This window comes from Fukomys damarensis, unplaced genomic scaffold, assembly GCF_012274545.1.
Source record: "Fukomys damarensis isolate Sample0158 unplaced genomic scaffold, DMR_v1.0_HiC HiC_scaffold_16, whole genome shotgun sequence".
Taxonomy (NCBI): Eukaryota; Metazoa; Chordata; class Mammalia; order Rodentia; family Bathyergidae; genus Fukomys; species Fukomys damarensis.
In genome coordinates, this window is record NW_022900928.1 from 94301550 (window position 1) to 94319427 (window position 17878).

Here is a 17878-nt window from a genome sequence, read left to right on the forward strand (position 1 = left end):
GTACATCATCAGAATATCTTAGTCAAGGCTGCTATTAAACGATCCATAAACTAGGTGGTGTATAATCAACAGAATTTTACTTCTTATGGTTCTGGAGGTTAGGAAGTCAAACAGCCAGCAGATTTGCTGTCTACTGAGGGGTCTATACCAGTCACCTTCCAATGGTCTCACCTAACTATGTCAGTATGGAGGTTAAGATTTCAATAGAGGAATCTTGCTGGAACACAAACGTCCAATCTATGTCAATTAGAGGGAGCAGGTGGAGCATACTGAGCTAGCATCAGGGCCAAAAGCCCATTGTCTGGAGTCTTGAGGTAATGAGAGGAGTTCTTTTTAGCAGAAGGATTTCGAGGAGGACAGTGAAAGAGAGGAAACTGGAGCCAGGGCATGTAGAGGCTCGCTTGTGTGACAAGTGTTAGTCTTTACATGAATGACCTCAAACTTAGGGTGATTTTGTAAACATATTTTATAGAAGAGAGGGAATCCCATTGTATAAGTATGCTTAAGTACTAAAAAGTGTTTCCTGTGGTGCAGAAAACATACAGAAGCTACCAGTAATTTACTCCTGTGATGAATCACTCAGCCACAAAGATATATTTTTATTATTTAGCCAAAACACATTGAGTTTATTACATTTCAGACACTGTTCTAAGAGCTTTGAAAATATTAACTTGTTTAATTTTCATAACAATCCAATGAGCAGGTACTGTTTGTTTCAGCAACTTTTTTTTTTCTCTCATTGAGTTTATTGGTACATTTTAGGTATACAGTACAGTTACATTCATTATTGGGATCTTGTAACTTTACACGACAGGTCTTGGTTCTCATTTTTTCCCCTTGTCCCTACCCTCCCTTCAACCCATCCTCCCCTCCCCATTTACAAACACTTTATTTCCATTTTTTCATTTTCTCATATTTTTTTCTTTTCCCTTATTCCCTTTCCCCTACCCTTCCCACTTTCCCTACACCTTTAGCACTTTTCTTCCTATTTCACATTGTCATTCATGTCATTAGGATCTTATGTACTATTACAGTTTTTCACACCAGAGAAACTATTTGCTATTTACACATATGTGACTTATTTATTTCACTTAGGAGTATATCCTCAATATATATACATTTTCTTATGAATGAATCTAATTTCTTATTCTTTATGGTTGAGTAGTATTCCATTTTTTAGAAAAACTGCATCTTCTTTATCCAGTTTCCAACTGATGGGCAAATGTGCTGTTTCCAAGTTTTAGCTACTAGAAACTGTGCCGCTATAATCATATCACTGTGATATGATTCTTTTAATTCTTTTGGAAAGATACCCAGCAGAGGGATGGCTGGGTCAAATGGAACCTCTAGTCCCAGCTCTTTGAGGTATCTCCATATTGATTTCCATAGTGGTTGCACCAGTCTGCACTCCGACCAACAATGGAGAAGGGTTCTTTTCTCTCCACAATCCTGCCAACATTTGTTATTGTTTGATTTCTTGATAGCAGCCATTCTTTGTGGAGTGAGGTGGAATCTCAGCATTGTTTTCATCTGCATCTCTCAAATGACCAGTGATGTGGAACATTTTTTCATATATTTACTTGGTGCTTTTACTTCTTTGTGTGAGAAATGTCTGTTCATTTCAGATGCCCATTTTTGAATCAGGTCTTTATATTTGGGGGGGCTAATAGTTTTGAGTTCTTTATATATTCTAGATAAGAGTCCTTTGTCTGAGGAACAGCTGGTAAAATTTTTTTCCCACATTGTAGGTTGTCTGTTAGTTCTGTTGATGGTTTCTTTTGCAGTGCAGAAGCTTTTTAATAAGATGAGATCCCACTTGTTGATTCTTTCTGCTAGTTCCTGTGCTACTGAGGATTTGTTCATAAAGTCTTTTCTTATGCCAAAGTCTTCAAGAGTTCTGTTTAACTTATCTTCCAGCAAGTTTAGTGTTTCTTTTTTAATATTTAGATCTTTAATCCACTTGTATTGTAGTTTAGTGCATGGTGAAAGATAAGAGTCTAGTTTTAATCTTTGGCAGATTGAGATCCAGTTTTTCCAACACCATTTATTAAAGAGACTATCTTCCCTCCAGTGAGGACGGTCAGCTCCTTTGTCAAAGGTGAGGTAGCTGAGTACAGCTGGAGTTGTTTTTGTATCTTCCAGTCTGTTCCACTGATCCTCAGGTCTGTTTCTTTACCAGTACCATGGGGTTTTTATCACAGTGGTTTTGTAGTATAGTTTCAAATTGGGAATTGTTATATCCGCTGCCATGTCTGTGCTGCCTAGGATGACTTTTGTTATTCTAGGTCTCTTCTGGTTCTAAATGAATTTTTGGATTCTTTTTTCTAGTTTTGTGAAATATAGTGCTGGAATTTCAATCAGCACTGCATTGAATCTGTATTGCAGTTTTGATAGTATGGCCATTTTCACTATGTTGATTCTTACTACCCAGGAGCAGGGAGTATCTTTCCATTTTTTAATGTTCTCCTCAGTCTCTTTTTTTCAGAGTGCTGTAGTTTTCAGTGTAGAGGTCTTTTGCTTCTTTTGTTAGATTGATTCCTAGATACTTTATTTTTTTGGATGCTATTGTGAAAGGAATTGTTTCCCTAATTTCTCTCTGTGAGTCTGTTACTTGTGTACAAGAAGGCTATTGATTTTTGAGTTTTGACCTTGTATCCAGCTACTCTCAGCAGCTTTATTTATGTACCAACAAACCTCATCTCTTGTAAATGTAGTGAATTTTGTATATTTATGTAGTTGTGCAACCATCAAGAGCCAATTCTGGGACATTGCCACTGTTCTCAAAAGTTCTTTTGTGCCAGTTTGCAGTCAGTCCTACTATTGGCCCAAGGAAACCAGTTATCTTTCTGTCTCTAAAATTTTCCTTTTGTAGGCCTTTCATATAAATGGGATCATGATATGTATATGTATATATATATATATATAATATTTTGTATCTGGCTTCTTTTGCTTTAGCCATAATGCTTTTGAAGTTCATCCATATTGTAGCATGTTTCCATAGCTTTTCACTTTCTTTTGCTGAAAAGTATGCTGTTTAATGGGTGTATCACATATTGCTTATCCAGTTGGCAGCTGATGGACATTTGGGGTGTTTTCAATTGGCCATTACAAACGGGGCCATTAATGAGTATTTGCATATCAGCATTGTTGTGGATTTGTGTCTATATTACTTTTGGGTAGATATCAAGTAATGGAATTACTAGGTCTAATAAAAAGGTTGCTTAGCTTTTTAAGAAACTGACAAACTTTCCAAAGTGTCTGTTCAGGTAGGTTCTGGCACCAGCATCTCCATTTCATTGATAGGGAAATTGTACAAAGTCATAAAGCCTGTCAGTGGTGGAGGGGGAGCTGAGCTTTTGCAATCTCAAGGTAATCTAGGAGGACTCAACACTAAACTTTGGTGACTTCTTCCTTCATTTGGAATTGTCTTTTTCCAAGAATAAACCATGTCTACTTTCCTCTACCTGATCTTGGTTTCAGAAATGTTAGACAATGTGTCATTCGATTCTGTCCATGAGGTTTGTGCCTGTGTTGTTATTTTTTTTTTTTCCTTTGCTTCTGAGGTCAAGCCCTAAGCTAATTCCTGGCCACTTACGTATTTTTATTTTTGTGCTTCTTCTGTGAGAAAAATGAACAAACCTAGCAAGTATTTTCAACTGGGATTTGCAAACTCTTCAGTGATCAAATCTCCTTTCTTGGACAGAGAACCAATCTCTTAGGACAAAATAATTCTCTAGCTAGTGATTTAATCTTTGTGCCTGCTGGATTTCTTTTTTAACACAGCAGCTGGTAGCTGGCAGCACTGTGCTGATGACAGCATGTGGGATGACTGTTGGGTTTATGAGCCAATTGCTCAAAGGACCCTTTGCCTCTGGCTGCTATTTTTTTTTTTTTTCTGATTTTAAAGGTCACCGCAGTCATCAGGCCCTTCTGCTTTCAAGATTTTGTGTGATTACCATGTTCTGCTTCCTTCCTTTGCTGAGGATTTCCAAAGAGACAACTTCACTCTCCCTGCTGAACAAACCAGTAAGAAGACATGTTGTCAGTCTGTAGTTAACATGCACAGGGTTGACTGATGATATGCAGGGGGACTGTTCTTAGAGACAGAACTATCCTCAAAGAAGATTCCATCATAGTGAAGGTATAGTGAGGCCTCTTGGGGCCTTTGAGCCTTGGTAATACAGTCTTAGGGTCTGGGTGTTTTCTACAGGTCACTGCTCTGGGAATCTAACTTGCCACACGTCATACAGGCAAGATAAAGGCACAGCTGTGTCCTAACTTGGAGACCTTCCTATATGACATTGAAGTCATCCATATCTTCCACCATATTGTAAACTTGAGCAGGAAGAACACTGCATGCGTGTCTGTCTGTGTGTTTAACTTTTGGTATAGAGTGGTGTTAGTGATCCCCTTTAACTTACAGCTCACTTTATCCACACACATTTTTACCTTATTTTTCTCCTCATCCTTGATTCCCCCATTCATATTGTACTGATAACAATGCTACCACCACTAGGCACTTATGGCCTGGCATTGTTTAAGCACCTTTTATTGACTCAATTGATTCTTACCACAGCCCCATAGAATAGTTCCTATTATTAGCTCTCATTTTTTAGACAAATAAATTTATTTTTTAGAGAGGTTTTGAGACTTGCCCCAGATAACAGAGCAAGTTGGAGAGCTGGCACTGAAATCAAGTGATCTGGCTCTAGAAGTCCTTTGATTTCTCTGATACACTAGGACAGTCCTTTGATTTCTGTGATACACTAGGACATAAATACCACTGCGTGTATTTCCTAGACACATAAGCTCTTGTGACAGATGATGACTGGACATGCATATCACTTCCTAAAATGTATAGTGTTGTTTCACATGTGGGAGTTTTTCATAACATAATGGCATTATGCTATAGGCCTTGTTCTGCTGCTTGTATTTTTCTCCCAACACACTCTCCACATTGCTAGTTCACAGTTTCTAACTACTGCATACTACTTCATCCCAGCCACACATCACACCTTTTTGATCTATTCTCCTCTGGGGTGGCTTCAACTTGCTACATCCACAAAGAATGATACCAGGGAAATTCTCATCTATGCCCTTCCATGAACCTGTAATGAAATTTATCCTGGGAGTGTAACCAGGAGCAGATCTCTGACCTCAAAGGGTATGTGAAGGTTTTATTAGGTGCTGATAAGTTACTATCTAGAGTGATGGTACCATTTAACATTGCTGCCAGTAGCACTTCACTTTCTCCCCAACGCTTGTTAACTTGTGGATGTTCTGAGGGATGTAAAATAGTCCCGTAGTTCCCCTTACCCACAGAGGACATGTTCCAGGACCCTCAGCAGATACCTGAAACTGCAGACAGTACCAAACTTTAAGTATACTATATTTTTCCTATACACACACACCTATGATAAAGTTTAATTTATAAATTAGGCACCGTAAGACCTTAATAACAATAAGAACAAAATGGAACAATTATAATAAAAGTTACTGAATAAAGTTACTGAATGTGGTTTCACTTTCAAAATATTTTGTTATATTGTACCCACCCTTCTTGTTGACATGGGGTAACTGAAAATGTAGAAAGTAAAACCTTCGGTAGTGGGTAAAAGGGTGATCACGTTATTGTTGTTTTAATTGACATAATTCCAGTAACAAGTTGGCACACATACCCCTTCTCCTGTTTGCTGGCCAATTTGGCTTTCTCTGTCTATTTGTATTGTGTGTGTATGTATATGGTGTGTGGACACGTGTATCACTGTTCCTCATATGTTCTTGATTGAGGTACCATGCAGCTTTTAAACGTTTTCATTTTCTAGCCTGGCTGTCACCTGTGCCTTTCACTGAACAGAAATAATCTTTGCCTTTGATTTGAGTTTTTGGGATCTTATTTAATCATCTATTTCCCACCTTTGGGTCACAAAGATATTTTATTTTTTCTTCTATCAGTTTTATAACTTTGTTCTCTACATTTATGTCTCATCCATCTAAGCTTATCTTTGTATAAATAAGAGGATGGGATCCAACTTTTTCGAATAGTGAAGCCTAATTACCATTTAGTAATCTGTCCTTCACTCAGTTATACACAGCTCATTTTCACCATCTTTTTTTTTTTTTTCTTGAGAAAGGGTCTAATTATATGGTCCATCTGGCTTTGAACTTAGAATCTTCGTGGCTCAGCCTCCTAAATGGCCACCACCCTTAGTCACTTTAGTCATAATTTAAGTTCCCATGGTCAATGGATCTGGCTTTACAATCATTTTTCTGTTGTCATAGTTTATAACTAGTATGTTTTAATATCTGGTAGAGATATTTGCTGCTTAAAAACTCATATTCTATGTACTTTTTAGGGTAGGTTGTAGGTTGTTGAGTTCAATGAAAATACATTTCTGGAAAGATCTAGTACATTTTTTGATAAGCAAATTCTTTGCTTCCATATGATTAATATTTGCCTTTATATCTTCTACCTATGAAGTACTGTGTCTGTATCGGATACTGTATCTCACATATACAGTAGCTCAATGAATATTATTAGAACTGAACTAATGTTATGAACTCCTTTCCGTGCTGAAGTGGGAAATGTGACAATGGAGGTCTGAATTGAAGCCACCTTTTCCCTTGAGGAAAAAGAGCCAGAAGAGAAAAGTGGAGGCCAAGGAGTCTATCTCTTTTGGAAATATGGCGTTGGTCTTAATTCTTACTGAAATTCATGGAGAGTAACAATTGTTCATTCAGCATAGCTCCTGTGTAGGCTTTAGAGGGCTCACACACACTTGCCAGTAGCTGAGTTCTCAGTAGAATTTCGAAGGAAAATATGAAAATTTTATAGTGCCAATTTTACAGAGGGGGAAAAATGCCAATCAATTTATATAATTGAATCCTCTTTTGGTTAATGTTGAATTGCGAATACTTGCGCAGAAAGGGTTTGTGCTACAGGAATGAGGACATCGCCATCTTGTGGCCATAAATCCAAACACCACTATTGGCTCCAGTCCTGAGTTAACAGAACTTTGTAGGGCTTACTATATGCTAGAATTTTCACATTGCAGCAATCACCCTGTAAAACATAGGTTATTATTAGCATTAACTTAAATATGAAGAAACAGAGGTTTAGCGAAGCTAAGCAACTTGCCAAGGTGACAGAGTTGATGCTGTGTGGCTGTGGCTGGACTGTGTGGCTGTATAATGGGGATGTGCAAGGTTCTGCTGTTATGGCTGCAAGGGAGAGTGGTGTGCTCATCTGAAGGGCTTGGATGGTGTGTGCTCTTCCAGCTCCGTGTTCAGGGCCATGATGTCCCTAGTGTGAATTCTGTCCTGGTGGGAGTATTTGCACAGTGGAAATCACAAAACCTCACACATTTGGCAGTGCCAGACTAAAGGCGGGCTGGGATCACAAAGGATCACGAGGCTAATGAACATCCTCACAGTGCACAGTGGTTTGAAGAAAGGAGTGGAGGACAGATGTGCATAGAGAGGCAAAGGGAAAACAGCTGTTTCTTCAAGGGGCTGATGGGGGAGAGAAAAGAGGAGGGAGACAGGAAGAGAGAAGAGAGGATGTCCCTGATGGTTTTCCAGTTTTTATAAAGCTCACTCATATTTCCTGTGATGACTGCATGGGGTTCCATGAGAGCCCCTGGATCATTTTAACATTTTCCCCTTTTTCTTTTGCTGCTTTGAGTTGATTTCTATTTTTTGCACTCAAATAATCTATATTCAAGACATCATCAAAGTTGAATTAGAGGAGGAAGGAAGTACATAGATCTTGGCCAGAGGAAAGGTATGTGCTTTGGTATATTCCAGATAGTTCATGCTTTAAAGAAGGATCTTGGGGTTAAAGAGGAACTCTAACAGGAACTAAAAATTTAGCTGATATCAAAGGAACCCCAAAAACATTTTGGGCTGGAGTTATTAGAAATAGTGGAAACATATAATAGCTCTTCTAAAAAAAACCTTCAGTGGTCAGTACTGACAAAATGTTGACAGGTGTTAACCTTGAGTAATGGATATCCAGGGACCATGTATTATTTCCTCTACTTTCACGAATGTTTGAAATTCTCCAAAATTAAGATAAAAATGGCCCAATCCATCAACCTCCTTAAATGATTATACTGAGTAGAGTATATAAAATAAGGCACCAAAATCCATGAGAAAAACTTAGATATAAAGTGCACTGTAGAGGGCTTCACCTGCCTGCGGGAAAGTCTAAGGATAATAGGAAGTCATTGAAGAATTTTAAGCAGGCGGTGTGTGTTTGAGTTTGTGACTGTGTGTGTGAACGTGAAGCTCAGGCATATGTATGTGTGTCTACCTGAGTTTTGCTTATGAAGGAATAGAACCAGAGTATCAAGGTCATACTGTAACTTTGTAGCTTTAGTCATCTGGGTAGTGTTGGGGTGGCCAACTGTACCAGTTTGTCCAGGAGAGAGGGGTCTTCTGGGTTGTGGGACTTTCAGTTTAAAAATCTGAGTGGTGGATCACCTTAATGACAGTGATGGATAAAGGGTACAAATTGACTTCTGTGTTTGAAGGTACTTGGTGGATAAGGAAATAGAAGAAAACCAGACAGGTGAACAGATAGAAAGCCACAGAAGCAGAGATTAAAAACAAAGGGGGTTTCTCAACGTGACTCCTCCCCAGAGGATCAGAGGTCGGGGATATACAGGCCACTGAGTTTGGCTTTTAGAACAACTTCTGCTTGGGCTGGGAGTTTAGCTCAGTGGTTCCACTGCCTGCTTCGCAAGCACAAGGTCTTGAGTTCGATCTCCGGTACAAAAAAAAAAACCACCAAAAAAAAACAACAAAAAAAATTTCTGCTTACAGAAGATCTTACCAGACATGTTTTTTAGTTACTTAACGTTTGAAAGCAAAAAAACCAAAAACCAAAAAATCTGCTTTTGTTTATGATTAATATGATCCATTCCCAAAATAGAATTTGAATTCATATTTTTGGTATTAGAACACAGGGCATAGGAATTACTTAAATAACTCATGAGAGGTAAAACACAAACGCAAAGGTATTCTAGTTGTTTAAAATTTTGATAAAGAATTTAAAGCAATCTCCTATAGTGTTTGGAGATATTTATCTTTTATTGTATTATAAGGTTGAATAAATCTTGGTCAAAACATATAAAATACAAGCATATAGCTAACAATATACTCCCAAGCAAGAAATTTCAGCCTACTTGTTCATATCAGTCCAGTCAGTGCTTATTAGAGAAACAGATTTAATGCAAGATATGCAAAATATAAGAGATTACAAGATTGGTTTATGATGCCATCCACAGAGTCAGGTGTGGAAGAGTGCAAAAGGGCTGTCAGGGCACAGGAGATTGGAAGGATCCAGTAGAACTCACTGTTGTGTTTCACAAGTCCACATCAAGAGGCCAAAGGGTCTGTGATGAAAGGCTGAAGTTTTTGTACTGGAAGTCAGGAGACAACGTTCAAGGTGAAGGTGAAGACTGGAGTGCCTCTGAAGAAACAGAAGGGAGTCTTCACTCTTCATTTCTCTTTTATACCATTTAGGTGACAAGCCTGTCTTCTGTCTTCAGTAAACCCCCCAGCCACACCCAGAACTGTACCCAGTTTAGTTGTGTGTTTCAATTTGACACAGTTAAGTATCACATTGAGCATCCTGCTAATCTGAATTACTGGGTTAATTCTCCTTCACATTTGCTACTCTGCAGTGTGAGTCAGGTCCTGGGCTAAGGCTATGGAGAACACAAAGATAATTTAGGCAGTCTTTCAAGGAGACAATCAATATTTTTCTTCTGTCAGAGGCTACCTGAGAAGCTTGGAGAGCAGGTTGCTGGCTTTATTTTGTCTCATGCTTGCAAGTTAGATGGCAGGGTTTAGTTATAAAGGTTGTTTGGGCACTGATTTCCCAGAGGGTTGCCCTGTCTTTGCAAAGACAATTCCATCAGAGATCATGAAGTCACATGGCTTTTCCTTTCTGGAACTTTAATCACTTCATTGCATGCTTACTTTACATGGTCAACAGGGCAGAGAACTGCTCCTCCCACTGTCCCTGGCGCCATTGCTTGTTGGAACTGCTCAGTGGAGTGGCAATCTGACAGGTTCATGGAGTGCGTAGGGGTTGGGGTTACAAGTTGAACCACGGCATTATTTATCTCCAGCCTCAGCACAAGATACTGAATCCAGCCTTCCTCATTCATACACCCCTAGAATCCCTCTGGTAGGTATTCTCTTATACCTGGAAAGCCAGATTATGGCTGTGAAGGAAAAGTTGAAGGGAGTGGCCAAGCCCTGTCCAGACATGACCTCCACGTGACTAGTCTGACTTTTTCAGAGCATTTTCTGGGCCTTTGAATCATGGGTAGTAAAATTATTCTCACTGCATTTTTGAGTGGAATGTGAGCATTGAGCATTATTACACTGGGATATAAGAAGAGAGATGGCGCCTGGAGGGTCCTTGGTCTTGCCTGAGCGTTACGTTGACACCTGCTCTCTGCTGAACCTCTGTATCATTCTTAGTTCCAGCTGCACTCAGGGCCACAATCTGAAACCTGCCCCCACCAATTCATTTGAATAAACCACAGGGTCATTTGCAGTCTCTAAGGCTCCAGGGAGGAGATGCAAAGGCCAGCTCTCTCCAGAGAGGGCTGGATATAATGGGACCTCTTTCTGTTTTGCATCTTCGGTTTTGCTGAGATTCTCTGTAGATGCCCAGTGGAAAATTTCTTTTCTTTTCATTCTCAGTCTCTTCTAACTGGCATGTGAAGATGAAGAGACAAAGATTCTGTTCTGCATTCTCTACTCTCTGTAATGAAGGTGCTAAAAGAGGTAGACCAAGTTTAAAAATATATTCAGAAGTTAGAAGTTTTAATCGTGAACATTTGAGGTTTAAGACACATCCCTGATTCACACAGTACCCGTTCTTATGTGGTAATTGAACCAGTTATTCCTTCCTAGACTATGTACTCCTGAAGGGCAAAAATTTTATTGGCTTAATCTTTGAATTAATGAGTAATTTTTGGAATGTATTTATATGCACCCATCTTTGTATGGTGCTTTATAATTTATTACCCATGTATTTATTTTTTCCTGTGACCCTCTCAGCAAACTTGTGAAAGGGCTGTTATGATTATCTCTCTTTTCCAGGAGAAGAAACTGAGATTCAGAAAGGTTTAATGGTTTTCTCAAGGTTAAAAAAGTGAGGATTCAAACCTTTTTTGACCCCAAAATGTAGGATTTTTTTTGCCCCCTTGGATCACACTGACTCTGAAGCATTTCATATCATCATACAACAAGCTAGACTGTTAGTCATCTGAAAAGAACACAAAACCGTAAACATAACCATGCTGAATGGGATCCACAAAGGGATCCTCTCAGCCTCGGCAGAGATGGTTATAGGCCTGATGGGCAGCTATGATCTTCAAATGTGTCCAAGGCCTCTGCAGGGAGCTGTTTACCACTTTGTACTCATGCTTACTGACAGAGTGTCTAAGGTGATCTTAATAGGTGTTAAGTTTTTATTTGCCTTTAGAGCAAACTAAAATATTGCATTTTCAAGATTGCAAACAGTACAGAAAAGTGGGAGAAACTGAAAGTGTCAAAATATTAAGAAAGTTGAAATGTTACAGATGTAGCAAAAATTGTCATGATGTCTATCCATGATTCATAGTGAAATATAACTAGGGATACAATATGCAACCTGCAGCTTGCGTGCACCACTGCCATCTCTGTGTCTCCCTGCACGCTCCCCATAACCTAGGAATTTAGACTGCTTCTTTTGCATTCTTGATTGAAAAAAATCAAGGGAAGAGTAATATTTCATGACATATGGAAATGATTTCAAATTCAAATTTTAGTGTGCATAATCAAAATTTCTTGGAACAGAGCCATCATCTTTCATGTATACATTGTCTCTCATGGCGTTTGTGCTACAGAAGAAGAGGTGAGTGCTTGTGACAGGGAATTTATGTCTGCAAAAGGGAGAATTTTGAGTAGCTGGCCTTTGATTGAAAAAGTTTGCTGACCCCTATCCTAGGGACCTGTTTTGGTGAAAGCAGCAGTTGAAGTGGGAATGCTTGCTGCTTGCCTTTCTGATATTGCCCAGTGAAGGTGCAGGGGCTGAAGGCTGCAGGGTGTCTTTCTCTTTTCACCTCTGCTCAAGTAGATGAGGTGCTGCTGATGCTTTGTCCATGTTCTGCCATGATGTCTACCAAAATCCCAGCCTGCTATGTGCAGCAGGCCTGGTCTGGGCTCTGGACTTCCATATTTGGCCATGGTTTGAACATCCTCAGCTTAGATACCCAGCCCCTCAGCCTCCCAGCCTCACTTTACTTTTCTTTAGAATAGGATGACAAACACTTATTGACAGCTTACTCTAGGCTAGACAGTGTGCACCCAACAGTAGTTCACTTACTTCATAGAATGAAATTGTCCTAGAAGGTAAATATTATGATTCTGATAATGATTCCCATTTTACAGATGTAGAGAGATGCAGTAACCTGCCCATGTGTCATCCCAGGAAACAGCAGATCCAGGACTCACACTCAATTTCTTGACTCCAGGGACAGCATGGAGGTGGGGCTGGGGGAAACTCCGTGAAGATCCTGGGAGGTTTTCCCATTCCCCTTCCACCTTGGCAGTCTTCCCTGGACCCCTAAACATTGCCCAGCCACCCTTAAATCCAGGGTTTCTTGATTCTTTTCTTTGGATTGTCTTTAAAGTCATTTGCCTCTTTTCTTTTTCTGATAAAACTGAGAGATGAGGTATACATAAAACACTTTATTTAAAAAAATGAAAATCAAATGAGAGACAAAGCATTAAAAAAAATCTTTCCCCCAAAGAGATTGGTTAACAGTTGAGCACCCAGACACCATATCTGACTCCAAAGTGGAAATGTCCAACCTAGAGGTGGTACCCTTGGTCACTCACTCTTGGAAGATGGCCTCTTTCACTGCATTACACAGAATAATCCTCAAGGCCTAGGCCATGTCTCTCTGGGGAGGGCTCCTTAGCTGAGAGTGATGGAGACTGACTTCAGCACTGAACACCTTCCCAATCAGGGTTTCTTCTGTTCTGGCCCCTTACTCCATATGTTTTCTGTCATCTGCTGCTATTTCCTGCCCAGACTTATATTTCCTGGGTCACATTGCAGCCTTCAGGGTGCTTCTAACTTCTTTCATCCATGGAAACATCTGTCAGTATGAGGTGTCGCCTCTTCCCAGGGACACCTGAGATGAGGATTTCTTGACATCTGTCTTTTGAGTTAAGCATCTTTGCCTTGGCTTGGAAAAGAGCAGAGAGCTCTTGCTGCTTTCCAATATTGAGGACTGAGCTCCTCAGCCTTTTTACCTTCTTCTTGCTCTCAGAAACTAATCTGAACATACAAGAAATTTCCATTTCTTCCAATTCTCCCCTAAAGATTCTTCTTCTTGGAGAGGATGATGAAACTGAATCATATTCCAAAGGCCCCTCTCTGTGTCTCTTTGTTTGCTGTCTTTCTATGATGATGCTGATCCCTGCCTTGGTTTCTACTTCCTTCTCCCAATGCGAAACTTATGTTAGGTGAATTGTTGACCAAGTGTGAGAGAAGGCATACACTCCCCCTCTTCCAGACTGGAATCACTGAGCAAACAACTTGTTAGCTCTTGGTTTAAAAAAACCCAGCATGATTGTGTGGGTAAAGGAAGGCTTTGCACTGCAACTTTTAACCTCCTCTGAGCAAGAGGAGATGGGATTTCATAGGGCAGCTCTAGCTAGGATATTGGGAGAATAGCAAGCCAGGCTTTGCTTTTTCTTATAGACTTTAATCCAGCAGAATCCAATTTTCATCTTAGGCTTTGGATTTCTGTCTAAAACTAATTTGAAGACTCTGTACATTGACCCTTTCTGGACGCTTAGTTGGGCTTTACTAAAAAAAGAGAACTGAGAGAAGAGAGAGACTTGGAGAGAACTTTATTTGGTTGAATGCGGGGTGACACAGAGCATCAATGAGGATGTCATTGTCCTTGAAGCTCTCATCAGTTCTCTGCTTGATACCTTAAGCTCCTGCAAACAATAAGATGATTATTTCTTCATAATAAACATGGGGAGTGATTATCCATTTTGTTATCTTGGCATGGTTTATATGCAAGTAATGGTAACTTCAAATACTTTTTTAATTTTTCTCTGTGATGCTTTAGAATAACTAGTAAGTGTGGTTGCTCTCTTACTGGCATTTATCATTTGGAAAAAAAATGTACACTTCTTTATTCTTCAGGAATTATAGTAACACTTCAAAATCTAGTTTGCTTTACAGCAACAACTCTGCTGATACTAAACAGTCAAATAAGGTATCACTCAAACAAACTACCAAAACTGTATTTTAATATATATTTTACTTTCTAGTTAAATAAGTCCTAGGCTAGAGTCTGAACTCTAAAAGATTATATGTGAGTGTGTATATGAGTTTGTGCATGAACACACGTGTGTGTTTTTGCAGTTCATGGGTATAAAGAATTCTCTCTGAAATACAGTAATACCTCGGTTCACCAACACTTGTTTGCAAGCAATTCAGTTCATGAACAGAAACATTTGGTAAACTTTTGCTTTCATCTGTGAACTCCACCTCAGGTGATGAACATGACCATGGCCATCTTCCCCAGAATCATGAATGAATTAATGAACTGAGGGTACCTCTGTATGTGCTTGGGAGCAGGAACATAGGATTCAGTCTTTGTTACCAATGTCACACTTTCATTTGAGGGCTATTCGAGCTTATGGTGAGCAGCAGCATTCTTTTCACACTTTCCTGAATCATTACAATTTAAAAAATACATTCTAAAGGAAAAACTGACATTTCTAATTTTCTAATTCTGCAGTGCTTCAGGGTTGGGGTGTCTTATTTTATGAATGACCCTTTGTGACAATGCTAGCAAAGCCTTACTGACAAGGAATGTTTTCTTTTTCAAACTGCCACTTCCAAATGACCTCGTGCTAGCCCAACTCTTTACTCCAAATGACCCAGAACTGGTAAAGCTGAAGACACAGGTGCTGAATTCTTTGCCACAGACACAAGTGCTAAGCAAAAGAGATGCTCCCTTGTTCTGGCCTCTTTTTGCTTTCTGTTCAATTCACTCCTTTTCCTTCATTCTTTCTTTTCCTCTCTTTTCACATTGTCCTCTCCCACTTGGAAAATAACACATTTAAGATGGGCATGACCGTTCATGTAATTCCAGCACTCTGGGAAACTAAGACAGGAGAATGACCAGGTAAAGCCTAGCCTGGATAACTTAGAGACCTTGTGGAATCCTGTCTCATAATTAAAAACTGAAAAAAGGAGTGACAGTGTAGCCCTGTGCAGAAGCCCATGTTCAGTCCCCAGCCCTGAACAACAAAGAAACAAACCAGACCAGAGCAAATCAAACTAAACCAAACAGCAGTGGCAGCAGCAGCAGCAGCTACAACAATAAAAACCATTAGATTGACCATCTGCCTGCACTCCTCTATTTCATCTTTGTCTCAGTATGACCTCCCGCATTACTTGTCTTTGTAGACTATCACTTTCTCATCACCATGTCTGGAAATTCTTGGAGCCTGGCTGCCACTCTATCAGTTCCCTGTCAGTATACATGGTCTCTGTCCACTTAGTCAAATACAAAGCTTTTCTTCAGTCTTCACTTTCCTTGGAACATCTGTAGCACTTGATGATACTGGCAGCCTTTCCTTCCAGAATTCTCTTTGTGTGCATACATTCTAGTTTCCTTTCTCCTTCCTGGACTGCATGCCATCTCTTCATGAGCTTTCCTTCCCCTAATATTGGTTAGTAGTATCTAGGATAGATGACCATATCTTTTTTCCCCCATTAAGTTTATTGGTACATTTAAAGCAAACAATACAGTTATATTTATCATTGAGATACCTTTACATGACCATATCTTTTTTTTTCATCCAGACCAAGATAACCTTTGAAAATTAAATGGTGCCCAGTGGGCAACAGACATCAAGCAAAGCTTGTCCCAGGGAAATTGAGACATCTAGTCACACTCTCCTTAAGGCTCAGGGTGAAGACAGACTGGCAAGAGCTCAGGAAAGGATATGAATGAGTTTGGATTAAGGAGTTTTTTAAAGTCCATTATCAAGTTTATTAGCTACTTTTGCTTAAGATCACAACTGAAAAGCTCAACTTTGCATTTATGAACTAATCAAATTACCTGAGAAGAAATGTTTGAGGGAGAACAAAATGGGTGAAGAGAGATCCAGGTGAGGAAAAGGCAGAGTGTTTGGGCCAGTTCTTGTGATATCCCCTGGCTTCCATTCAATGAGTTTGTCCTCTAAGGTAATGCTGAACTCTATGCTGAAACCGCTTCCAGGCTCTTCTCAGCCCAGGGTTACACAAGATCAGTTGCACTGAGTGGCTAGCTGGGTAGGCACCCATGATAAATCTGCACAAAATACTCGAGAGAGTGTGTATTTCAGAGGTGTTGGACATGAATATAAATAGAGTAATTGCATTGGTGATGTAGAGAATGAGAAAATAGCTAGTGGATTTGATGACCTCCAAGTGAGCCTCCATGCTGGGATCCCTGGAGCCTGTGGCATTGCTTTCCATGTGCATGGTGTGTCTCTTGAGAGAGACAATCAGCAGAGTGGCTGCCATGATGAACAGGGTCAGGGGAATAAGGATCCCCATGTAATAGAAAAAACTCAGGTTGACCACATTGATCTCAACGATGTACTTCTTCTCAGTGGAGTTGGAGTTAGGGACAGGGAAGGAACCATTCGCATAAATATTGAAGGTGTCTTTAAAGAAGAGAAAACTCATGCTGAAGGAAACCAACAATGACAAACTCATAAGCCAAGGTATCCACACTGAAATCTTCTTCTTCATCATCAAGAACAAAGGCTGAGCAAAGTTGGCAATTTTAAGACAGTAGAAGACATTGAGCCAGGCAGCAAACCAGAGGTTGGAATAGTTCAGAAACAAAAGCATGATTGTGAAGAGTTTATATAGTAAATTTTGGTAATAAATGACTGGGAATAAGTAACTATAAATAATAGTCACCATCAGCCAAATCTGTAGTGCAAGCCTGGAAGAACTCAGCATCAACATAAGGCTGTCACCAGTGGGGAGTCTTTTTTCCCTGATCCACTTAGCCCCATAAACAGCCATGATGAAGCCACTTCCAAGGACACCAGTCATGCACTCTGTGCCAAAGACAACCAAGATGAAGGTGTTTTTAAAAGAAGCAATTCCAGTGGCTTCTCTGTTGTCTGTGGCCATTCTTCCTGCGTAACTTTCAGATATCCACCCTGGGAACTGGTGACTGCTCTGTAATACTCTGAACTTCAGTCAGATTCATTGTAGTTTTTCTCTTTTCCTGGTTATTTCTAAGTTTTCTTCATTTGTTTTGTGAAAGTTTAGAGGCTTGACATGCAAATAATGAGAGGATCTGATTACTGCTCGATCTCAGTTTTTCATAAAGGCCCATGTGTTTTGAGCTTTCAGGAGCTCATTGGATAGAATTTGCAATGAATGCCAAACACCACACCTCCCTATTTCATTTATTTTAAGTTGGTATCCCCCACTCCTAGCCTGAATAAATCAAGAATCCCAAGTTAGGAATCTTAGTGACCCATGGCCTTTATGTCTCCCAAGATCCATGTTACTTGTTATCTATGAAATCTCATATTGCTTCTTTTATTTGTTTCTCATGCTTTTCTTTCTTTTAATTTGGAATAGGCTTTTATTCCTATAGCTACTATGTGTGTGAAAATTCCGTGAATTTAGATATGCACATCTTTACTTAGAACCAATTATTTTTGGTAGAGGACAGCTAATATAATATACTCAAACACATAAAGGCCAAAATTTGGTACTATTTGAATTAATTGAAGGTAAGGAAGTGAGTTTTTTTTTTTTTTT

At 39.6% G+C, this 17878-nt stretch overlaps 1 protein-coding gene across 1 annotated transcript; it reads right to left on the minus strand.

Annotated features, from left to right (window-relative positions):
- Window positions 1-16270: 16270 nt before the first annotated feature.
- Window positions 16271-17236, minus strand: Tas2r40 (taste 2 receptor member 40). Its single transcript, XM_010607712.1, has one exon. It carries the CDS (start codon window positions 17234-17236, stop codon window positions 16271-16273), a length of 966 nt encoding a protein of 321 aa, XP_010606014.1.
- Between the last annotated feature and the right edge of the window lie 642 nt (window positions 17237-17878).